Source organism: Phaenicophaeus curvirostris, chromosome 5, assembly GCF_032191515.1.
Source record: "Phaenicophaeus curvirostris isolate KB17595 chromosome 5, BPBGC_Pcur_1.0, whole genome shotgun sequence".
In the NCBI taxonomy this organism is placed as follows: Eukaryota; Metazoa; Chordata; class Aves; order Cuculiformes; family Cuculidae; genus Phaenicophaeus; species Phaenicophaeus curvirostris.
Genome location: NC_091396.1, coordinates 16,408,364 through 16,433,452, shown reverse-complemented (window position 1 = coordinate 16,433,452; position 25,089 = coordinate 16,408,364). Strand labels below are relative to the sequence as shown.

Sequence of the window (25,089 nt, the reverse complement as noted above, 5' to 3'; positions counted from 1 at the left end):
CTGCGAAGATACTTAATAGAAATAAAACCTAACCAAGTTCTTGCTTAAAAAGATGCAAACAAAAAGAATAAATCAATCTGAACTTCTTCAGAGGCAGAAAATACAAATTCTTGGGAGATTTGAGGGGAATTAGTTTGGTTTTCTGGAAGATGTAGGTTTAAATTCACTGACTTTTACATATCTTTCAAAGCAAGTTTGGGATTAAAGATGCACAGAATCAGGTAGTTCAGAAAGTTGTAAAAAGAGGAAGAAACATTTCATATCTTGGTTTTGTGTTTGTTTAGTTGGATTTTTTTGTTCAGGGGCTTGTGGGTTTTTTTTTAATTGAAATATCAGATTGGCTTAAAAGCACAAAAGTTTTTCCTTCTCTTGTTACTGACAGACCAGCTGTACTTGAGAATCCTGGCAAGCTTAGTCTGGATCAATTCATCACATTGCAAACTTATGTAAAGTTTATGAACAGTGAACACAATTTGGGAAGTTATTTAAGATACAGGGAGGACAGGGAGGTTCCCACATGAGCATTGGTAACACTATCAAGACTGACACATTGCTTTTCTTTCCACATCTGCCAGAAAGAAAGACCGGACCACATCAAGGCATTGCACCGACATGTAACATATACTAGATCTGGGTTTAAATGGCAAGAGTGCCTTCTGGGAACCCTGGCATAGCTCAGTGCCACTTGCTACTGCCCTATAAAATGGCTGCAGCATACTTTTCCACAGTGCTGTTATTTCTCACATTGGCCCTCACACAGAAGTAAATCCCCTCTGCTGAAGGACATGTGATACCACAGTATCGTCATATACAGGAAAAAGTAATGACTGTGGTTAAAGGTTTCAAAAAGTGGGATACAACAAATAACTGCATTGCCATCCTCTGGTCTGATGCTAACTCCTCTTTCAGATTCAAGGGGACATTTTCTCCACTTATCTGCAGGGTTGCAGTCAGCCGAAGGACTGCATTTAGCCAATTTCTGCCAACTCTAACATTGACCAAAGTTAGCAGACATAAAAGCCAACAAGCAACAATGATTGCTCTGTCAATACTACCGTCGTTATGCAGGAATATGAGTCACACTAAAAGGCCTCTCAAGGAAGGGAGTAGTGGAGATACAAGAAATTCAAGATGGAGCAGGGAAATCCTGATTAAAGAGGCACCACACCGCGATGGGGTGGCAGATAAGACTACCATCATCATCTCTTTCTTGACGGTACCACAGTGGGCAACAGAATACCAAAACCAAGAGAAAAATTTGTGAACTGCTCATTGCCTGTGACAAGGAGCTGACTAGAAATTAAAAATTAAAAAACACTTAAAATGAAAGGTTAAAGAAAGTAGTAATACAAAGTGTGGAAACCAGAAGAGGTGACCTAGGTCTGAGTCAGAAGTAAAAACTCAGTGCAGTGTCTCATGGAGATAAAAATTAAAGGGGAACAAAGAGAAAGATTAAGTTCTTAGAGGACAAGGGGTGGAACCAAGACTGTGGCCCAAAAGAAAGCAGTGAGAGATTAGGAGTGTCTGCTCTGCACAGAGCAGTGCCAGGGAGAGATACCAAAGCAAACATTACAGAAAATACTTCAGGAACTATAAAAGCCCTGCAAGTTAACTAGTACAGTGCCTCACTCAAACAAATCATCCTGTTCCTTCTCTCAGTTAGGGCCACACTGGGCATCTTTACATCAGGTTTCAACATGACTTATAGCTACAACAGAAATGAATTTCAGATATGGAAAAAATGAACTGAAGGCAGTGAAGAGGCAGAGAGACCAGAAAAGGCAGGAACTGAAGTTGAAGGATGGTTAAGTAATAGCAAAGTTAAAGAAGAAATTATGCTAAAGAAGGATAAAAGGAAGAAGAAAACTCCGAGCTTTCTTTCAGTGCCCAGGTTTCTATGAACAGCAGTGTTGCATAGAGGAATTCTTGTCGGATGTCCGATAACAGCAACAGCAACAGCAAAGGAGGTGACAAGGGAAGAGTCTTCATTCATCTGCACAATTTTCCATGTTGTCAGAGACTTGGGGAACTATTTAAATTCAAACACACACAGTATTTTTATTGGCCAGTGTTGCTCCTGAGACCCCTGTTTATCACATGGTATTCACAGGGCCAGGAGCACACTGCTACTGTAACTGTGACATCTCTAGGAGTCACACATTATTTTTCAAGCCCTGGTAAGCAAAGGCTGTAGATACTTGATACATATTTGTGTTTCATTACAAAGTTTCTTCAGCCCATCTCCCCCGCCATGGAGCTGACCTAGCCCTTTGGTCCGGTCGTCTCCACCACTGAGCTAACCTGGTCCTTTGACCCCGTCCCCCTGCCACTAAGCTAATCCAGCCCTTTGACCCTGAGCTGACCCGGCCCTTTGACCTCATCCCCATCACCGCTGAACTGACCTGACCCTTTGACCCAGTCCCCCTAATACTGAGCTGACCCGGCCCTTTGACCCCATCCCTGTGCCGCTAAGCTGACCTCACCCTTTGACCCTGTTCCCCCCAGCACTGAGCTGACCCGACCCTTTGGCCCTTCCGCGCCCGCCGGGAACAGGGCGGCAGGCGGCGGGGAGCAGCCTCCCCGAGCCCCAAAGCAGCTTTTCCCTCCGCCCCCAGACGTCACCGCAGCCGGAGCTGCTCTTTCCCGGGGAGGGGCGGGGCCGCGCACCGGCCGCTGCGGGCAAGGGGGTGGAGGGGGTGGGCACTAATCCTTTATTAGCCCTGGCCCGCAGTAGCCCCCGGCCCCGCCGCTCCCGCGGGGCTCCCGGAGCGCAGGCCTCGCCCCCCGCGTGCCCGGCCCCCACCCCCACCGGAAGCGCTTCCCGAAGCGCGGCGCCCGCCCCGGCGGAAGTGACGCGCGCGTGGGTGACGCGGCGCGAGGCGAGGTGATATAAAGGGTAGGCGGCGGCGGCCGGAAGCGAGCGGAGCGGGGCGGGGGACGGAGCGGGCGGCGCGGAGGGGAGCGGAGCGGGAGCCTGGCCCCGTCCCCGAGCCGGCCATGGATTTCCGCGATATTCTCGTGATGGCCTCGGAGCAGCAAGGGCTGAACGCGGTGCCGGTGAGCGCAGCGGGGCCGCTGCCGCGGAGCGCCGGGGCCGACCGACCGCGCTCCCCTCACGGGGCGCCGCGGGTTTCCCTTGGGCCGCTGCCCCTCGCCTCGGCCCGGGGAAGCCGGTTTGCCGGCACGGCCGGGGCCGGTCGCCGTCCCCCCACCCCGCCCCTCCCCGGCTTCGGGGCTGGAGAAGGGGGCGAAGCGGGGCCCCCGCTGGCAACAGGTCTGAGCGCGTGGGGCTGGGAGGGGGCGGCCGAAAGCGCCGAGACCCGAGAGCGAAAGGGGTGGGGAAAGGGACGGGAAGGCAGCCGTTGTGGTTCCGTGTCGGATAAGTCCGTCTGTTTGCTCTGAAAGCAGGAGTCTGCCACGTCTCAAATGTGGGTCGGGGGGCAAAGTGACGGGTTTGGGATGAATGTGCCGAGTTGTGTGATACCTGCGTGTCCCTGGCTAAGGAATGGCCTGCAGCAGCTCCAGGGGGGTGAGTGGTGAAAGGCGTGTGATCTGTTATGGATATTAGTCTGAAGTCCGTATTTCAGCAGTCTGTGCTTTAACTCAAGCTATCAGTTTTATGTTGATTCAATATGAAATAAGTCACTTGGCTGAATGGAGTGTTCACTGGCACAGGTTGCCCAGGGAAGCTGTGGATGCCCCCTCACTGGAGGTGTTCAAGGCCAGGTTGGATGAGACCTTGGGCAGCCTGATCTAGTGGGACGTGTCCCTGCCTGTGGGACGTGATCTTTAAAGTCCCTTCCAAACTAGAACATTCTATGATTTGAAGCCTGGCAAGTAGGAAAGGCCTGTAGCCTTTTGGTATGTTAGTATACTGAGTTTCATTCGTTTGGCAGGGCCTAAATTGTCCTATGTGCTTATTTGGATTGAAAAAAAGCTTTCTTTTTGGTAGCCATCAATTAGGGAAATACTTTTCCTATTATTTAACCAAGTGCCAGAGTTCTGTGTTTCTATAATTAGCTCACTTAAAGCAGTGTAAATGAGAGGCGTAGCTGCTTTTAACATAAACTAGGAAAATTAGAAAAAGCATGCTTTTTAGTTCTGAAGCTGCTGACACTCTAGGACTGAGAGTATGTCAGTCTCTATGTTGCTAATAAAACTTTGGTAACATTCACTAATATTGTGACCAGTTGATCATATGGACAAGCCACACAATAGCTAGACAGAATTCATGAGATTCTGTTATTTTTTTAAAATCTTACAAAATGTACTTTTTAATATTTAGCCTGATTATTTTCTCTCTGACTCTGTAGAAATACGGTTTGTAACATAAATATGAAAATATCAAATATATAAATATTTTTAGGTATTTAAATGCCTGGTTTATGACTATTAAAACAAGCTGTTCACTAAATTGTTATTGAGTTGTAGTTTTTACTTTAGAGTTTTAAAAACTTTTTTTACCTTCTTAGTTTTCTCATGTGGCTTTAATGTAGTGTGTCACTATTTTGTCACAAATAGTTATAAACCATCACGATGAATTGATGAGGTATCTGCCATGTTCTCTGTTGCAGATGTGATGGTGGAGGGAGGGAGTCCTACCCTTTGTGTGATGTATAAGGGCTTTGTTGCTCTTTTTAGCAAAGGCAGGATTAGGATTTGCTTACCTGATTAGCTTGTGGAGTGAGAGTGCAGTTCAAGCTATAGCTGAAGTAGTTTGGCTTCCTGCCTTTCTAGCATGCTGGTGGTGCAGCTTTTAACTGTCGAGTTGGCCTCAGTCTCTGAGCAGAATTAGAACTGTACTTGGCACTGCTTGGAGCTTATCTGCAGCTGTTAGGCTTCAAAAGAGGGCCTGTGGAGGTTTTCTGATCACTGGACATCAAACTCACTCCACTAGATTAAAGCTAGTATGTAAAAAGTGTTTATATAAGAATATAATTACTTTTTCATGAAAATTACCATAAAAAGTAATTACAAAATTTAGTGGTGTGTAAAGTTAACAGGTTTCCAGAACTATTAGTTCTTGCATTCATTAGCATATCCCCATAATTTCTCTGAGAAGTTTATTTTAAACTTTACAGTGCACTAATGTTCTGCACCTATTGTAATGAAAAATAGTGTAACATACACTGGTAGTATATACATCTCAAAAGTAGAACCTATACAAAGACTCTAGAAAAAAATGGTTTTGTATTGTAAAAGAGGCATCTGTGTAAAACAGGTATTGCATCATGTTCCTGTAGAAACAGCTCTGCTTGTTCATCTCCCTATGGAAATCCAGATTCAAAAGGAGCATTGCTGAAATCAGCCTTTCGGTGCCTTATTAGTTGCGTCGGGTTTTGTTCCTAAATAAAACAGCCTGTATGTGAACTCATGTATAAGCTATTAATGGTATGTTGCTAATAATCGTTGACAGTTGCTGAAGAGCCCCAGTTTTTCTCGCATAATATTCTATAGAGGCTTCTATATCATGTGTGTATTTCTTGTTACATGTGTTCATATAAGTGGTTCATTACATTTCCCGTGTGATTTTGCTTTGATTAAGCATGATACCAGTAAGACTTAAATACTTTGTATGTCAGTCTTATCTTGGTGAAATTGGTATACTGTGCTGTAAGTTTTAAGTGACAAACTGGGTGTGGTGAAGCAAATTGAGATGTTGGTATGGCATATAGCCTTAAAAGTATGGAACCATATTTCAGGTGTTTTTTTAAAAAAAAATCACTGAGCATCATTGGGACCAAGTCATCCTTTTGTTTTACCTTGTTTCTAGTGTCATTAATAATTTATTAGAAATTATCTCTATAGCTCCCTCCTATTAACAGAGGCTGAATGTTTGGTGTAGGGGGCTTACAAAAAATCTGATACAGAATAGCATTTAACCACAGCCATGTGACCCAAAACTGAAACAGCTTGTCATCCACGTCAGCACTTGCTAGAGTCTTGCAGACTGATAAAGTATGGATCATTACAAAATAGCCTCCAGTGACGTTGATGTGCACAAAGGTACTAGAAATTAAGTATATGTGCAGTGAAACAGTAGCAAAATTCCAGAGCTTGTTCAGAGGGTCCTGTGTAACAGAGCCTGCCCCTGAAATTGTAATCTACAAACTATTGAATGTTTGCCTGTGGGCAAGAGGGGCCCTGCCAGAGAAATGCTGAGTGGCTCTGAAGTACAGCTTGCTGTTGTGGAATCAGACTCCTATTCAGTTGGTGTGCATATTTATTATGTGGTCAAAACTTGCCTCAAAACGGGACCTAGAAATGCTTTCTATTGCATTGACATCCAAATGAGAACTGCAAGACACCATGTAAAAAGTTCACAAGAGGTGAGAAGGGCTCTTACTCTCAGCTTGGCTGAACCTGATAGTTCCAGGTGCTTGCAAGCATTGATACATGTAAAACTTTCAGCTTAGCCTATTTCTGGTCTATTTTTCTTTTGCTTAAGCAGATGAAAATGGGGACTACAATACAACTAGATAAAGGAAGCCATATAATTTTAAGTATTTTTTTAAACTATGCGAAGCAACATTTAACAGAAGGAACTTCTGCATTTTTTTCAGCTAATGGTTCAGCGTGGCTGTTAAATTGATTTTGGGGCATGGCAATGGTAGGAGCTGGTAGTTAAAATACTCTTCTTGGTAAAGCCTTTCTCTTGGTAGGGGTTGTTAGAACCCAAAGAGAATCAAATTAATTTAAGCATGCTTGATAACTGTCATTTACTTTGTCATAACTAGATATTGATAACAGTAGTTGAGAAAGCATTACGTGTATGTAGCCTAAGAGTCTAACTGTAGACTGAACTGCTGGTAACCCCAGCATGGTGTCTGCAGAGTGGACAGTGCTAAGGCTGTAGTAGAGGCCTTGGAAGTACAAGCATAGGGTGACAGCAGAGGCCCCTGGGCAGTTAACACAAATGACCACTTATCAGTTTGGAAAGCTGTGTTTTGAGGAACTAGTATTAGGGCATTGCAAGAGGAGTGACACAAACAAGGATGTATGTGCAGCTTAACTGGGTTAATGAACCATTAGTAATGTTATCAGGAAGTTATACCCTAAAGAGCTATACCCCTAGGGAGAAACGGGGACTTCCCACTACACCAGGCTATGTCCTGAAGAATGGTAAGGAAAACTGTTGTAACATTGTTGAGGACTCACAACTTGCTAGTGAAAACCAAGTAAAACAGATCCTGTGAGAACTTCTGCAAGTTGCCCGCGCAAACAGCACAAGTGGAATTGTCTTTGCATTGCATGTGTTAGGGCACAGCAAAAATAATTAGTTGTATGGGTAATCTACTTGAGAAATTGGGTTTGACGGGATTGATCGCTTATGCCTTGCATTTCTGCACTGATCACGGTTAAAGGCAATGCTACTTCTGTTGGTGGTGCCTGGGTCTAGTGTTTGGTCTATACCTTTTGGGGCTTCAGTTGGATACCACAAAGATTACAGTAACTTCATAAAATCTGTTTTGCAGTCCAAGACTTGGCACTTCCATGCTGAAGTCAAACGAGCTGCAACTGTATCAGGATTGTGTGCCACACTTTAAAGTCAGTGATTTAAGAGGAAAACCTTGTTGCAGATGACAGTTAAACTTGTGACCTGGGGTTTGCCTGCTGGCCAAGGCTGGCTAGGAGACACTGGCGCTCTGCACTTAAGAGATGAATGTCTTTTTGGTATAATCTATATCTGATATATATTTCTCACAAGTCAGTATGTGTGTGTGAATGTATAGGCACATGTAGCCCTGTAGGATTTTTATTTGCCGTATTAATACCAATCTTTTTTTTAATTCATCTTTTTGTTTCTAGGTATACTTTTGAGAGAAAAATCTGCTTCTTTGTCAGCTGTATAACTTTGTATGCTAGATAGCCCACTGAAACAGTTTGCTCTGGTTGTAAGTGGAAAATAAATAAGATCTCGTACTGTAGTGGACTTCCCACCATAGTATTAAAGTACCATTGGTTGGATTTGGGGAGAGCTGGTGACTGGGTAGGCAGTTATGGCAATGTTTGCAGAGCTGGAGGTGAAAAAATGAGAAACATTAGGGGAAACACTACTCACTGTTAGGAAGACTTTCCTGAGGGTACACAGCTGAAGAAAGGCACTTCTGCAGCCTTTACTTTTTCTTTCAGGTAAAGCAGTGCCTGCTTTGAGTACCTCAGCAGTATTCAGTCAGAGCTGTCTCTAGGTTCTATCCAGATATAAGCAGTGTTTACAACTTGAATAGTGCAGGATTCTGAAAACAGATTGACCTGACATGCTCTCCTTCAGGTAGAACATTTCTGTTGCTGTGTTGATTTAGTCAACTTCGCAGTAGCTATAAAAAGCTAGAATAGTGCAGCAGCTGTTTCAATGATAAAGTGATAACATGTCTCAGCTTATTTTGTCTGGCTTACCTGGAATCTGGTGCATATTTGCTTGCACTGTAAATAAAATGCTTTATCAGTGCTTGTGGGATATGTGCATGGTTCAGTGCTTTTGAAAAGACTGATGTTAAGCTGGTTATTCTATGCTCTTTCTAAATGAAGGTGAACAGAACTTAACAGTAGTAGTGACTTACAGTACAGAAAATGAGAATTCATTTATGAATTGTTCAGCTATGTTTTCAGTTGTTAGTCAATAGCAAGAAATCCTGCTGACAGCAAGATACTTAAATCTTGAATTTTGCACCATTTGTCACATTAGCAGCAGTCAGAAAACAGCATGTCCATCAAGCTGCTTTCCAAACCTGCTCATGAATAGGACTGTTGGTTGTAGTGCAGCAAAACAAAGGCTGAAAACTGCTTCACCATCACTTTAATTCTTTATAAGGCTTCCTATCAGGACAGATCAATCTACATTTGTCCCTGCTGTTTAGAAGTTTTGAGAGGCACTCCTTAGGCCTGAAACTCAGAATCATAGAATCATTTGGGTTGGAACAGACCCATAAGATTGAGTTCAACAGTCTCATCTGTTTTGAAAATGCTCTGGCTTGTCCATGGAATTTGTCTTTGAATACTTTTGATGTAGACTACACAAATTGGGAAGGAAAGGACTTCAGCTTCCTGGAAGAAAGAGGGGCACAGCTTCAGGTGTTGTCTTATCCTGTAAATGGTTGTAGTGATAATGATCAAGTTGAATGATTTCAGCTGTAAGTAGCAAAAATTGATCAGAGTTGGAGCTTCTGCAAATGATAAGGATTTACAAAATCAGTTCTCAGATTGTAGTAAACATGCCTACACAGAGCTTGACTATAGTAGGTCTTTAATGGGGTGAGGCAGCATGTCAGGTTTTACTGCTGCAATGTATATGGATGGTGTATCTTTGTAATTTTGTTTTAGTGATTTCAGAAATTACTGAAGGTAACTACAAATAGCTGTTATTATAACTGCCCTTCTTGGAGCCAGTTTTGGCTGCATTTTAGAAATTAGTCTCAACCTTCCTTCTTAGCACATGTGTATACATGTGTATAATAGTTAGTATATTAATAATTGAAGTAATCCAAGGATCTATACATGTGCTGCAATTTTGATGAATTAGAAATTAAAACAAAGGCTACCATTGAGTGATACTGAAATCTATAGGGAGGTATGCTACTAGCTTGCCTGATTATTGCTTCTAAAATGCTTGGGTGTAGGTATCTTAACAGATATTTTACTTTTTTTAGTTAAGTTTCATAAAGCTATATGAGGATAGGAATACTGACTTGTGTGTCTTTTTTTAGTAACAATGTTTTTATTTGGGACTATATTTCATTTTTTTCATTTGGTGAGGATGTAGACTTTCCATGTGGAAGATCTTGGCTTTTGTTATAATCTATTGGTTTCCTACTGAAATAAAAAAACAACCCAAAACTTTCAAACATCAAGGAATTATTTTTCCCTAAATGTGTTCTGCTTTCTATCTGTTTCAGGGTTAACTGGCTTCTACTGAATTTATCTTTAAGTGTCTGTCCTTCTCATTGCTTTTGTTTGATCTTCTTCCCACAAACAGACTATAGAAGATAAAGTCTGTTTCTTTCCATTGTGTCATTTCAAAGTCCAGTCTTGTAATGGGTATATTTATGAAAACCAATGTCTGTATAGGTGTAACACACTTGTGCAAGTGTTCATTATAGATTCCTCTAAGAAAGGCACTTGGGATCTTCATATAGTGATTAAAATAACATTTATTGGAGCTAACAGGAAAAGGGGATGGTATAAATAACTCTGAATCTGTTCAGTTGCTGGAACCCCAAGTTGTACAGCACTGGACAGACATCCAGGCATGGCAAGCTGTGAAAATCCTGCCTGTGGTGAGGATCAGCATTGTGGACTTCAGAGCTCTTATAGGGTGTTCTTGGAAGTAAAAAAAACTGTATCCATTTCCACTGTCAAGAAAAGGATCTTATATGAAAGCATGCTGCTTGGTTTCCAGATGTGATGAGATAGAATCATAGAATGCTTTGGATTGGAAAGGACATTTAAAGGCCATCTAGTCCAACCCCTGGGCAGGAATGTTTTCAACTAGAGCAGGTTGCTTAGAGCCCTATCCAACCTGACCTTGAATGCTTCCAGGGATGGGGCATTACCACCTCTCTGGACTACCTATTCCAGTGTTTTGCCACTCTCATTGTAAAAAGAAAAAAAAAAGTTTGACTTTACCCTCTTTTCATTAAAAAAATTGCCCCTTGTCCTATCAGGGGTGTAATGCTAAAAAGTCTGTCCTCATCTTTCTAATAGGCCACCTTTAAATATTGAGAGGCTTCAGTAAGGTCTCCCTGGAGCCTTCTCTTTTCCAGGCAAATTCCACCACAAGCAAATGGTGGAATTGCCTAGTGAGGGCTGCATATTCTGTCACAATTAGTCTGCTGAGTTCATCCAGCGTCCCAAGTGGTAAGTATAATAGAGTGCAGACCTGAGCTATTCAGGTCAACTGGTATACGGATCACTATCTCCTTGATGTATAATAGCCTTCTGTTTAACATCACTGCAGCGGAAACTGAAATCAGTATCAATAGTTTTAGATCAATCTACTAGTTATGGAGGTGAATTCAGTTCAAACTTTTGGAGTAATTCCAGTTTTTGAGCTGATGTATTTATTTTCGCTGAATAACATAGCCTGAAACTGAAATGAGCATCCATAAAGCTGAAGGCCCTAATGGACCTGTAAACCTGCAGTGAGGAATTGAACAGGCTCTGGCAGCTTGGGCTGCTGTCTATATTTGTTTCCTGCTTGGTCAAAAATTTAATGCTGAACTGAAATATTTTTTTTGTGTCTGATGTAGCTGTTGTGTTCCTTCTCAGTGTACTGCCTTTTACTTATTTCTCTTGGTTTCCCTAGTTTATTTTAGATTCCTGTTTATTCCTTTGGAAAGCTGAGTGCACTCTTGTCACAGATGAATGGAATGCACATCACTTAAAAGAGAAGCAGCTGTATATTTTATTGAGATACAATAATAATTTGACAGAGTTCAATAAGCTTCATGGCAAGAGTCACCTTATAAATTACGGAGTGGATGAAACATACAAATGAGAATTGAGTTAGAATCAAGTTAAAATGAGTCACGCAGAGGCTAGAGATCCAAAGAGTAACGAGAACCTTCCCAATGAGTCACAAAGTTGAGAGCGGACCCCCTTGCTTTCTAAATTCCTCTTGTAGCCTAGGTGTAGCTGGATTCTATCTTAGTCTTGGGTTTGTTCAACAGTTTGTCTAATGGAATTATCCATACAGTGTTTATAATAATATAAAGTAGCTGCATGGATTATTGAAGTTTCATAATGTTAATTCAGCATGCTATCTGTCACTTACTGAGGAACTGTCACAGGTAAGGGATCTCTCTGCTTTGGTTAAGGGAATATCTCTTAGTCTCAGGTGATGAATTTCTAACCTCGAGAGGTCCCTGCTCAAGGGGTGAGTCACTTAGTATGCAGTCCAGCTGCAATTTATGGAGAGCTCAAACTGGGCTCATCTTGATGGTAATATTTATAGGGTGGAGTAGTTGTCTATACTTCTGACTAGCAGCCAAGATTGTCTTCATTTAGCTGTGGTATCTTGTTCTGTATTTTGGTTATCTTGCAGTTTTGGGTTTGAAAGCTACCTTTCAAAATGTTTAAGATACCTTCTCTCCCTTGTATGTGAGCCTGTGGCTTTCTAGCTTGCAAGTTCACCGCAAGGATGTGTAGATTGTTGCTCCTTAGTCAGCCTGAACCAAAGTACAGCTAGGAGTCAAGTGTATTCTCAGTTTCAGTGAGAATTCATTGTTTGTTCTCTACTGTCTCTATGCTTAAAGTCAAGTACATGACTGTTGCATAACTAGGTTTTAAAACCTCTGGGTTTTAAATTTCATAACTTTTCTAACGTATTTCTTTGTGCTTTGCAGAAAAGGTACAGTTTGGCTGTTGGTCCTCCTAAAAAGGTTCCAAAAGTCAAGGGTGTAGAGTCTGCAGCTGTGCAAGCATTTCTCAGGCGGCAAGAAGAAGAGAAAAGAAAAAAAGGTAATAGTCCAAAATGTTTCCTATGGGAGACTTTCATTGACTCTTTGAGACTGTCACCTTATTCAAAGCTCTTGCCAATACAGCTATGCATCTACTTCTGGAATTTATGAATGTAACTGATGCTGAGGGAGAGTCAGAACTAAGTAAGGACTAGGGATGTTTGTATGCTTTCTTAAGGAGTTAAGTATTCCTCAGCTACACTAACATGTACTGTTGGAGATAGAAAAGTAGTTAAGGAGAAAAGATGTTGCAAGAAGCCATCTAGACTTTCAGAAACTTGAAAACTTTTATCTGTGTGAAAAAGTGGTAAGAGTTCCTGTTATGTTTTAATCTAGTGTGTCAATACAGTCTGAATTTTAAATTCATATGGTGGAGGCTTTGCTTGTGCCACAGTTTTCCCATTGTATTATATTTCCTTTAAACGGTCTGTAGAATGAACTAATACTGCATTGCTTCTGATGTTAATGGCTTGTTTAAAGTAACCAAATCTGATGGACTGGATGGCCCAGGGTATTCTTTCTCTCCTGGGCCAGTCATAAGCCTTTTCCTTATCCCTGCTGCCAGGTCCAGCCAGAAGCAAGACTGAACATGAATTCCACATAGGCATGCATGCACTCACTTCTCTGTACCATCACAGTATTTTGACAATAGAATAATACAGGCAGGGCATGGAGTACCTTTAAAAGCACCCACAGCATGAGTAGCCTAATCCACTTTGTAGGATTTAGTGCTTTTCCTGAGTCTTGTATTTGTCCCCCACTCCCTTGGTCTCTTATCTTGTGTTCAGATGTCTCATCATACTCACCAGCTAGTTCAGCCTGAATTTGTCAGCAGATCACACACAGCTGCCAGATAGAGAGCATAATTATGCATGAAATAGCTAAAAACAATTTGTTAAGAATATAGCACAGGTGTGGAGATAGGGCACAGGACCCTACTGGACAAATGTAGTGACTGAGAGCTGCTTCAGTTGAGTCATCTTAGTGGGTCTTGCAGTAGCAGCATTTTACTTGTTTGCCTTTATTAGTTGGAGTAGCTGATCCAGGTTGATTAGCTTGCCCTGCTGGGAGACATCTGGTCACTTTCTGGTCTGTTTTGAATAGCTTTTAGCCAGATATCTTTGAATTACTGTCCTAAATGGTTTATCAATTGGAAATACAAAGTAGTGCTTTTGCATAACTTTCTCTTTATTTTCTTTTACAGCACTGGAAGAAAGAAGAAAGAAAGAACAACTCTTGGCTAGACGTATTGAACTGAAACATGACAGAAAGGCAAGAGCTATGGCCTCACGAACCAAGGATAATTTTTATGGCTATAATGGCATTCCTGTTGAAGAGAAGCCTAAAAAGAGGAGAACTTGTGAGAATGTTGCTCAGGCCCCAGAGGCTGAGTATGTAGCAGAAGATGAAACTGAGCAACTTGAATACAATCAGACGGAATCTGAGCATGAGCAAGAAGAATATGAGGAGAAACCGTCCAAAGTTGCAGTGAAACCAAAGGCGGCTCCCAAAAGTGCACCAGCACCTCTGAACTTTGCAGAGCTCTTAAAGCTTGCTGAAAAAAAACAATATGAACCAGTGGAAATAAAAGCAGTGAAAAAGGTAGAAGAGAGACCAAGAACAGCAGAAGAATTGAGAGAGAGAGAGTATTTGGGACGCAAAAACAGAGTGGAAATGCATAAGAAAAGTGAAAAGGAGCTTAAGAATATGGGGACATCTAGTTCTTCAAAAAAAGTGACTTCTCAGAGAGAACCTGTAAATGCAAAACTTAATAAAAGCTCAGTAAATAAACATTCCACACCAAAAGGCAGTCTGTCCTCTTTGAGTGGTACTGATAAGAAATCCAAAGCACCAGCATTGACTGATAAACACCCACAGTCGTCATCTAGAGTGGATCAAATGGAAAAAAATTCACAAAATGGCTCCTTAAAAAGCCCTACTGGTATTGGAAGGTCTGGTTCAAGCTCTCATGTACCACCCTCAAAGCTAGCAGCCAATGGGGCTCAGAGGCTACCATCTTCTAAAGAATCCAGCCTGAAAAAGTCTGCTCATACGAAGTCAGGAAATGCTGTGCCCCTTCAGCATGGAATCAGCTCAAATGCAAAACGATCAGGGAGCAGCTTAGGAAAAGGAGGACCGGGACATCCAGGTGGCGGTTCAAGTGCAGGGCCTGGGCGATCAAGCAGCAATTCTGGTGTGGGACCTGGAAGGCCAGGCAGTGGTTTAAACCCAGGATCTGGGCGACTGGGTAGCAGCTCAGCTGCAGGACCTGGAAGGCCAGGCAGCAACTCAAGCTCAGGACCGGGGCGACTGGGTGGTGGCTCAGGCATGGGACCTGGAAGGCCAGCTGGCAGCTCAAGCACAGGACCTGGACGGCCAGGCAGCAGCTTGGGCACTGGACCTGGACGGCCAGGCAGCAGCACAAGTGCCGGACCTGGACGGCCAGGCAGCAGCACAGGTACAGGACCAGGAAGGCCAGGAGTCAGTGCAAGTGCTGGACCAGGAAGGCCAAGCAGCAGCTTGGGAGCAGGACCAGGAAGGCCAGGAATCAATCCAAGCACAGGTGCCAAGCGGCCAGGCAGTGGCTTGGGAACAGGACCAGGAAGGCCAGGCACCAGCCCAAGCACAGGACCTGGGCGGCCAGGCAGTGGCTTGGGCACAACTGTGAAACCGAAGTGTACTGTTGTATCAGAAACCATTTCTTCTAAAAACCTAGTCACAAGACCTAGCAATGGACAGATAAATGGAATGAGATCTTTTCAAGGGCATAGACCTGGGCTTCATCCACAAGGTATAAAATTTTAAAGCAAGTACTTTTATTTACCTGTTTTGTTTTTTTATATGTCTGAATTGAGGTTGCTGAGGGTCCTTGGCAATCACAGATGTAATCAGGAAGACTTGGAAGAAATACTCTTTGCCTTTCAAAGAGTGCCTTTGAAACGGATGCTTTTTCTGCTTTGCAACTCTTTATTTTTTACCTATACTTAATGTTCCTTGAAATACAGGCCTGGAGTGTGAAGTATTACATGAAAGAAAACAAAGCAGCCTGTGTGGATGCTGCTAGAAGGAGAAGAATTTAAGTGTTCACTTCCTCCATCACATCATTATGCTCAGTCTTTAAATTTTATGTGGTGTCTCAAATAACAGGTGTTTGAAGTGGTAGATGAAAACTAAAACCAAACTTGTGACTGGTATTTAAGTGTTTTGGCAAGTTCACCTTATCAGTAAGTGTCCAGTTCAAAATTATTTCTTAACAGAAGCAAGCAGCATGGACTCTACCAAATAAGTGCCTAGAAACCTGTGAACAAGAACATAGACTTCTGTCTGGTAGTTTCCTCAGGATGCTGTTGGTGATACTGATAGGTAATCTATAGTACAGCTTTGAGGAAGTATTTCCTGTTACTGAGTTTCTGAGAATTGCTAGTTAACGTGAGGCAGAAGTTTTGTACTGTGAAGCCCAGAGCTGTAAAATGGCTTGTGCCCAAGGTATAGCAAGAAATACTGTTAAATTAATGCTATATTATTTGTTAATGATTTTTTTCACTTGCTGTCATTTAGGTCTTGGAAGACTTCCTGTTGGTTACAAGAGACAAATAGATGATGATGATGATGAATATGACTCTGAAATGGATGACTTCATTGAGGATGAAGGGGAACCCCAAGAAGAAATATCAAAACATATTCGGGAAATATTTGGCTATGATCGGAAAAGGTAAGAAAAATACAGATCTTAAGATATTGCAAAACAAGTAAGAGAACAACAGAAATTAATATAGTTTCACAAATAAAAATATTCTAGAAATAGAGAAGTGCTGATATCAAAAAATGATTTTGCATTTTGCAGAAGCATTAGGGCTGCTTCTGTGCAGAAAGGACCTTGAATTTTTACACTGCCTGCCATGCTGTTTTAGGGAGCAATACCATTTGATGCAATGGGACATAACTGGAAAATAAAACAGCTTCTTCAATGCCTCATCTGTGTAATTCATGGCAACTCTTTCCAATTATTGGATGTTAAAAAGCTTTCTGTAGCAGTCTGCAGTATTTCAGAATTCATCAAATGTAGCTGCCTAGTATGAACTGCTAAATGCAATAGTGCTAGCTGCTCTGTGAGAGGATCTGACTTGTTTGACTAGCAGCTGCTGGACAATGAAGGCTTTTATTTGGATTATTTAAATACTTCCTTCTTGTCTGACAACAAGATATAAGAAAGCAAGCCTTTTATAGGCTTGTACCTTAGATTCTTTCAAAACAATAAAATCTGTGTATGGCAAGGTAATTAAATCTTTCTAAGGAGGGATGTGAATTTATAACTTGACTGTACATTGTCATGTTTAGTGTGCTGAAAACTAATATTTAATTTCCAGATACAAAGATGAAAGTGATTATGCCTTACGTTATATGGAGAGCAGCTGGAAAGAGCAACAGAAAGAAGAAGCTAGGAGGTATGCATGGATTTAAACTCAGATAGAAAGTGGGAAGTGTGTTTATTGCCAAGTCACGGGGCTGAGTTAAAGTGGATATTTCCTGCTTTTTACAGCAGAGTTAAAAAGACCTAGCATTTTTTAAGAAAGCTTAGATAAAGATGAAACTCAGCCAGCTGGTGTGTGTGGTAAATAAATCTTGTATGTTGAAATGGTAAACCCTTCAATTTCTCCCAAACATCACAATATTTTGCAAGTTTGAGGACTGGAAGGAGATTTGTTTTCATCTACATAGATGTGTTCATGTATCTCTCTGTGTGTGTGTGTATATATATAGAGTACTCTGACAAAGTTCTGTAATTGGTGATTTCAAATATGAAGTTTATATTTTTGTATTTGTTTTGACCATTGTTTTGGCCCCTAGACATGTATAATTATGTCAGCATTATGAAATTTGATGTTCATAAACTGATTCTTTTTTGCTTTTAGTGGATTTTTGAAAGTTGTAAGAAGTTTTTCTAGATAATGGAAAATATTGGGATATACCGTCCATATATATATATTGTCAGGTTTTTGTTCTATTGATATTTTTATATTGTTATTCAGAAGGTGCCTTGAGCATTGGATATTTGCATCTTTTTGAAGTTAGTGTACTTATTTCTCCTTGCTCTTGGGGGAATAGCTGCAGCTCATGCAAAGCTATAGGCTGGGAAATGGAGCTAGAGGAAACAACTGGAATTTTAGTGATGTTTGTTGACTAAATTCTCTCTTGAAGACCTAGAGTGAGTTTTTTTGAGTTGAATACCTGGCTAATGTTTAACTACACGTGCTCGGGGAAATAAATTTCAGTAAAATTTACTTTAACTATTCTCAGTGCTCAGCTACTTTTCACTGAGTTTAGTTAAAAGCATTGTTATCCTTGTAATGAACTTTTTCTGAGCAGGCAAGCCCACTAAAATTATAGTTTAGTAAGGTGTGCAATGAAACATGCTTCAAGCCAGCGTTTCATCAAATAGATTCTTGATATGTTTGTTTCTATTCTTTGGATGACTGCAGTTTCCTGAATTAAAGAGGACTTTGCTATGCTTGTTGAGACATCACATCTGTTTTAGGGCCTGTACTGGAGCAGTTTAGCGCAGAGCAGTTCGATCCTCATGTGGCTGAACCTTTTGCAATGAGTTGCATGCTGCACTGCCTTATGTTGTTTCATAATGAGCTGTGGATGTACAAATGCACTTGGTAGGGCTGCAAATGAGGCAGTAGCTGATCACAAACTGGTAACTGCCACACCCACTCCTAGGATCAAGCCAGCAGGACTATCCAGCCCTTACTTATTGGAGAAGAGATCAGTGACTGCAGATACTGCTTTAAGTATCACTTTCAACATACTGACTTCTCGAAAGCTGAAGAAATTATGCAGGGATGTAGCTAGAACATGCTGTGTTAGCGGTTTCTTCCATGGAGCCTGTTCACCAGTCTCATGGCAACTAGATTGGCTGAGGGTGAAGCAATATTGAGCTTGTAGGTACCTAAATGGTGTCACAAGCCAGGAAGCTGCAAAAAAATCTTTTGCTTCTATACTGTTTGCTATATCTATTCTCTCCCTTGCCAGTAAAAAGTGTTGGTGGCTCTCAGAAGTCCTGCTCTGACTTGTACGCAAGAGTTACATTGGCAAGAATTGACGGAGGTGTTTCAGCAGTTTTTTGGAAAAAAAGAATTACCATTTGCAATTAAAATCAATTTTTTACAATCCTGATTTTTTAAAAAAATTAAAATGCTTTTTCTTTCAAAAGACTTGATTCTAATCAAATGATGAAACCTTGGTTTCTTTTAAAACTTTATTCTTGCTATCATTAAAGAATGGTTGTTGGTCTGATAAAAATTCTGCTTAAATTGGATGTAGTTTTAAGGTTGCTTTTCTTGGGGAAGGGGTGGAAGTCAAATTTAATGCTTCTTGAGTAGCAGTGTGTAAAGGATTTCATCTTATTTGGCAGCTTGAGACTCGGTGTTCAGGAGGACTTGGAAGAATTGAGACGGGAAGAAGAAGAATTGAAACGCAAGAGACAGTCTAAGAAGCTGAGGACACGTTAACTGACTTATGGTGTTGACTTTGTTCATGTTCTGCTACACTCTGCCTCCATACATCTCTTACTCCAGTTTCCATTTGCTTGTTAGAGGGCAAAAGAATATTTAAAGGGATTAAAAGTACTGAAAAGCAAGGCTTTAGTTTGACCTAAATAAGATATTTATTTTTAATACTTGCCAGGGTTGTTTTTTATGAAGAAATTAATGCACTAATGCATATTAGGTGGAATGAAATTAGATGTTTCCATTGATTAAACCAGTTCAAGATGCCAGCAGAAATACTGACTAGCTATGCACTGACCTGGAACACCATGGGCCCATGTACCAGTAAACCAATTTTGCATTTGCTTGAAAGAAAGGAACAGCAGTCTAGTTCCTTAATATTTCTTGATTTAGAAATTGCTTTCTATCCTATTGTCTCCCAACTTAAGCCTCAAAGTATTGAAATGTCATCTTCTGTGCAGAAGCAGCTTGGGTGTAAATTCAGCCATTGCCAGAGATGTTCAAAGCAATAAATTGCAGCATATTTTCTCATTTGAGGACCCATAAAAATAATTTGAACCTCTTTATTTCTAAACAGAGAAGCGCATGTCATTTGCAAATTGTGCAGTTAATATAACCTTTTGGCTATGCCTGGATTTCCAATGCCAATCTAATTCAGAATGATAAAATGGTACACTGAAAATTGGAGTTTCTAGTATTTTTATGTAACTTGTGTGTTTGGGCTCAGGTGATTGCTTGGGAATTCTTTTCCTGCCCTGTAAACATTCACATTTGTTTAACAGCTTCTGCTGCTTTTACAGATTGTGTATGGTACACATGTTTTTTCTTGCATTAAACATCTGGTGTGTTAAACAGTTGAAAATGTGGAACAGTCATTTATCTGATTAGGTTTACTATTTAGAAAGCACATCAGAGTAAGTTTTGTTAGAATGTACCTGCAGCTCTTCAATATTAACTTCATTTTAACTAGTTAATACTCATAATTAATTTCATAAAACCAAAAATCTAAAATGTTACAAATAGCAGGAGAGTTAATTCAGTTACTTACCTTAATGCCCATATTTGCACATTATTTCTAACTATGCACTTAGACTGTTTCTTTCAGTAACTGAATTTGTTTACAATCAACACAGGATTCATGTAAGTCTGCAGGTGTTGTAATGAGAGTCTGGTTCAAATCTGGTGTTGCATCTACTTTGATTTCCCCAGGCTGCCCTTCAAAGCTCACCAGTATCACTACTCAGCTTTGCCTGAAGCTCCAGGACTCCACTGATAGCACCTCTGGCTTCAGCTGCTGGGGCTATTGTGTTTTTATGCTAGAACTACAAAAAGAGCTTTGAGTGTTTGGAAGGAATAAAAAGGAAAAAATTTCCATGTAGAAAAACAACAAAGGAACCTTTCCTATCAGGGTGTTGCTTCTAGGGAGCAGTTCAGATAGCCTGTAAGGAACAATCTTGGAAGCTGCTGAAGTTTAAACATCTGACCATTAATGTAAGAAAAAACGGATTTGCCTTTTTAAGCTGTTTTCTGTCAATGGTGTAGCATTTCACTGCCTCAGTGAAACACTGACATGAGTAAGCTGTTGGCATAGATTCTATAAATGAATTCAGTATTACCTGATAGGGAGCCCCGGTTAAGATACCATCGTTGCTCCCTCTGTATTTTTAACTTCCTATATTAACTTACACTGAGAAACAGTTTTTGTTAGCAGTTGATCATGCAAGATGGTGTAACCTCATTGCTTGTCTAGAAGTGTTGTATTCATTCTGCTTTGTTGGGACCATCTAAAATTTTCTATTGTAATTCCTAGAATTATCCATTCAAGATAATGAACACTGGGACCATGATCAAGTTACTGGGTCATTTTAATTCTTAATGCTTTTTAGCTGGATCTTTTAAGGCTCTAGATCTGTCAACTCAGACAGCTGTCAACTGTGAGCGACTTCCTGCCTGGTTGGGAAAATTCTGTCATAAAGCAAAAGAAATATATTCAGAATAGGTTCAGTTGGGAGTTAAATCTACATTTTGGATAAGTAGAGGTTAAATAACTTGATCATCTCACCACTTTCAGATTATTTAGCTGTGCAAGATCAGTTAAATGTCTTGATCTGTAAAGCACTTTGTCATTTGTCTTTTAGATGGCAACTGGAATGTACTCTGCTAGCCTCCCTAAGACACTGTTTCTTCATACAGTGATCGTTGCTGAATTTTGTCCATTTCATAGGAAAAATTATTCGAGGACACATTTGTACTTTTACAGTCAAGAAGTACTTTCTCATAATTGGCATGGAATGCTAATGTTTTCCAAATTTTGTACGAATGTTTGGGTTTTAATGTGCTTGCATTTGCTGCATATTTGTAAATCTGCTAGGAAGGAACTAAATTTTTGTGGGTTTAATTCCTGACCTTGTATCCAAAAATGTGTTTACTGTTTGCCAATTTAATATTATTAATCTAATGAGAGTACTTCAGTACTTGTCCAAAGGGCGTCTGAATTTGATGTTAAGGAAAACTGTAAGAATGCCTCTATTGGCTTATGAGGATCTGATGTTAAGCTAATGATATAATTGTATTCAATGGAATTCTGGTTTGGTTTTTAGATTTTTAATTCATTGTTTGACAATGTGCCTTTTACTAAATTGTGTCAAAAAATAATGAATGTAGGAGTATAAAAAGGTTGGTTGGTTTCTGCTATCTCAGATTCTATATCCTTAAACTTGATAGTATGAAATTACATACTTTTCATAAAATCCTTCCAGGTCTGGCTTTGATTGCACAATTACAGTAGCTACTGCTAATGCTAAATCAAATGAAGGGCACTTTCTATTGATGACTACTTTTTGAAAATGTCTTCTATTTACACTTGAGCTGTATTTCACTTTACAGCGATGTCTTTTGGAGGCCAGGGTTTTGCATATCACAGGAAGCCTTAGTGTGCAACTCTGTGCTGTGCTTTAAAATAAAAACCTTTCAAGAAGTATGAGATCTCTATGGAAATGTGGATTTATTTTTGTGTAAAGCCTGAAATATTGTCCAGGAAAACTAATTTTCTATTTTTTTTGCCTTTTGTAACATAATCTAGTGGCTGATGCATATTTCTAGATCTAGCATATTTCTGGAGACCAAAATATGTCAGAAAAATAAATATATGGAGAGACTGGTGTTTAAAGTCTGATGAATGTACTTCTATTTATTTTGGTGAGTGGGTGTGATGCAATATTAAAGTGTTAGCGTGTAAATAAGGGTGCTTCTAGTTTTAGCCAATGATTTTCTTTTTTCTTTGGGGATATCATTGTGCACAATGTCTTTTTACACTGTGACAAATCAGGTTAATCTCGTACATAGCTTAACTGTTTTCTGGTGCTGTCAAAGCATATACTTTTGCACACACCAAATGCATATAAGTTTTGCAGAGTATGTATACAATAAATTACAGGCATTAAAAATGTTACTGCTATTTCTCATTGATTTACTTTATGGAAGATTTCAGAATTCTTTTCTGCTGGTTTCTTCTGAGCTGTCACATGCAACAGTGTTGGGCTCAGTGTTCTTCAAGAATTTTTCTTGTTCCCATGCAGCCAGCAAGAGTGCATGAAAAATTAAAGGAGTTACTTAGGCATTCAGAGCAGATCTGAAAATCATTGGTGTCTCCTGCAGTTTAGGCTTGTGACATAATATATATTTGGAGGTACATGTAATTTAGAATGATAATATACACCAGTGTGCCAGTTGCCTTTAATCTCTTCCATTTGGAGTATCGTGTTTCAACCTGCAGTTTCATAAGCAGCATCTTTCTCTGATTCTGTTATTCCTATATAAAGCTTCTGAATGTCTTTGGTTGCTGTCTCCTGTGGAATGGTTTACTACTTTGACAGGTGGGGATAAATATTAGTGACTGTTCTGATCAGCTGGTGCTGTGACTCCCTTCCAAACGGGTATTTTAATACATATCACAGTAAGTCCATATGCAGTTCCTCTAAAACAGCAATGCTTGCACGTTGCTGTATTTAATATAATTTGGTTTTAAATTGTATCTCAAATTAGCATTCATTCAGTACTCTAAGAGTACTGTGATTTGAAGGCATGAAATCTTGTGTTGTCTGTAATTACCTTGTACAAAATTCCTTTGGGATTTTTCATGTATCTTAATAGGTGTAATCAGTTGTCAGTCATTATTTCAAAGTAAATATATTCGGTTCAGGTGGAGGGTGATTCTACATGGGGTTATCTTAATCCAGCTAGTAAAGCTGCACTTCTCTGGATGCAAGAAAGTCATTTTACACAGCTTTGGGAAAAAAAATTGTAGGCTTCCCTTATTTGAAGACAATCATTAGTTGTAATTTATTTCAAATAACATTTTAGTTCCACAAGATCAAACTGCAATTTAGTTATTCCATAGGTAGCCTTTTTTTTTTTTTTTAGCACTTGAAATGCACATGAAAGTATTTTTTTTGATCCCTAGGCTCAGAAAAATAAATAATCTTTGACATAATGCTTAAAGTACTTTATGGGATGAAATCAAAGATGGAAGAGGTTCTTCAAGTAATGAAACATGTGACCAGTTTCGTCCTAACTTCTATGTCCATCTGATTCTTAACTTGCTTTGGGGATTTTCTGTTTAGCTATTCAGGGAAGTCCTGTTTATCTCCATCCTTTTTCCTGCACTGGCAAATTCATAATTTTTTTTTTTGCATGCAACTTCTTCCCAGTTTCTCACTGTTTCTTAGCTGAGGAAAGGCAAGTATCTGAAGATATCTCCTGTCATACTATATGTGTGAAAGCTGATAGCCACTGGCAATTTAGAGAGACAGAGCTTCGGTGGATTTTTTTTTTTTTTTCTTTTTAAAGGGATGGTCTTGATTCTGATCTGAAAAACTGAAGTGTAGCATTCTAGGTTCTATACTGCACTTGGAATAACTGAGAGCATGCTTGCACATACACTGAGTGCAAAAGGATGGTTTTGAGTGTTTTACATATACTTAATGTGTTCAACATCTTTTGTGGCCTCTTCATGAGAGACAACTAGCTTCCTTGAACAATACAACTGAGGATATGAGGAGGATCAGGTTTATGAACACCTGAGGAACCCTGAATGTATGAAGTCCATGGGACCTGATGAGACTCATCCGAGTCCTGAGGGAATTGGCTGATGTAGTTGCCAAGCCACTCTGCGTGATACTTGAAAAGTCGTAGCAGTCAGGGGAAGTGCCTGGTGACTGGAAGAAGGGTAACATTGTGCCCATTTTTAAAAGGGGTAGAAAAGATGACACTGGGAACTACTGACCTGTCAGCCTCACCTCTGTGTCTGGGAAGATCGTGGAACAGATCCTCCTAGAAGCTGTGCTAAAGCACATGGAGGACATGGAGGTGATTAATGGCAGCCAGCATGGCTTCAACAGGGGCAAGTCCTGCCTGACCAACCTCATGACTTTCTGTGGTGGGGTGACCACATCAGTGAATACAGGTAAACAGACAGATGTGATCTGGCTGGACTGCTGTAAAGCCTTTGATGTGGTCCCCCAGTTGCATTCAGAGAGCAGAGGTCAGAGGCTTAATGTCCAGATGGAGATTCATGATGAGTGGTGTTCCTCAGGGGGTCCATACTTGGACCAGAGCTGTTTAATGTTATCATTAATGATACAGACAGTGAGATTGAGTGCACCCTCAGCAAGTTTGCAGATGAACCAGTATGGCAGTTGCCATACCTGAAGGATGGGATGTCGTCCAGAGGGACCTGAACCAGCTGGAGAAGTGGGCCTGTGTGAAACCCATGAAGTTCAACATGGCTAACTGCAAAGTCCTACACCTGGATCAGGGCAATCCAGTTTCAGTACAGGCTGGGGGATGACATAATTAAGAGCAGCTCTGTGGAGAACTTGGGGGTGCTGGTTGATGAGAAGCTCAACATGAGCCAGCAATGTGTGCTTACAGCCCAGAAGGCCAACTGTATCCTGGACTGCATCAAAAGAAGTGTGGCCAGCAGGGTGAGGGAGGGGAGTCTGCCCCTCTACTCCTCTCTCATGAGACCTCATCTGGAGTATTGTGTCCAGTTCTGGAATCCTCAACATCAAAAGGATAAGGAGCTGTTGGAACGGGTACAGAGGAGGTCTACAAAGATGATC

The 25,089-nt window shown here is 40.6% G+C and overlaps 1 protein-coding gene across 2 annotated transcripts; it reads left to right on the top strand.

Moving 5' to 3' along the window:
* The first annotated feature begins 2,920 nt into the window (after positions 1 to 2,920).
* Positions 2,921 to 22,933, top strand: SPTY2D1 (SPT2 chromatin protein domain containing 1). Of its 2 annotated transcripts, XM_069857703.1 has the most exons (7): positions 2,921 to 3,057; positions 12,342 to 12,456; positions 13,660 to 14,946; positions 15,100 to 15,246; positions 16,014 to 16,167; positions 16,823 to 16,900; positions 18,874 to 22,933. In XM_069857703.1, exons 1-7 carry the CDS (start codon positions 2,998 to 3,000, stop codon positions 18,968 to 18,970), a joined length of 1,938 nt encoding a protein of 645 aa, XP_069713804.1. In that variant the 5' UTR covers positions 2,921 to 2,997; the 3' UTR covers positions 18,971 to 22,933. The 2 variants fall into 2 exon arrangements, with proteins under 2 accessions (XP_069713804.1, XP_069713803.1); XM_069857702.1 differs by having other exon boundaries at positions 13,660 to 15,246; positions 18,874 to 22,932.
* Positions 22,934 to 25,089: the final 2,156 nt, after the last annotated feature.

Coding starts and splice junctions, on each gene's coding strand:
- SPTY2D1 (XM_069857702.1), top strand. CDS start 2,998: ATGGATTTCCGCGATATTCTCGTGATGGCCTCGGAGCAGCAAGGGCTG. Junction 12,457..13,659: donor AGAAGAGAAAAGAAAAAAAG/GTAATAGTCCAA, acceptor TTTCTTTTACAG/CACTGGAAGAAAGAAGAAAG. Junction 16,901..18,873: donor CAGAAAGAAGAAGCTAGGAG/GTATGCATGGAT, acceptor CTTATTTGGCAG/CTTGAGACTCGGTGTTCAGG.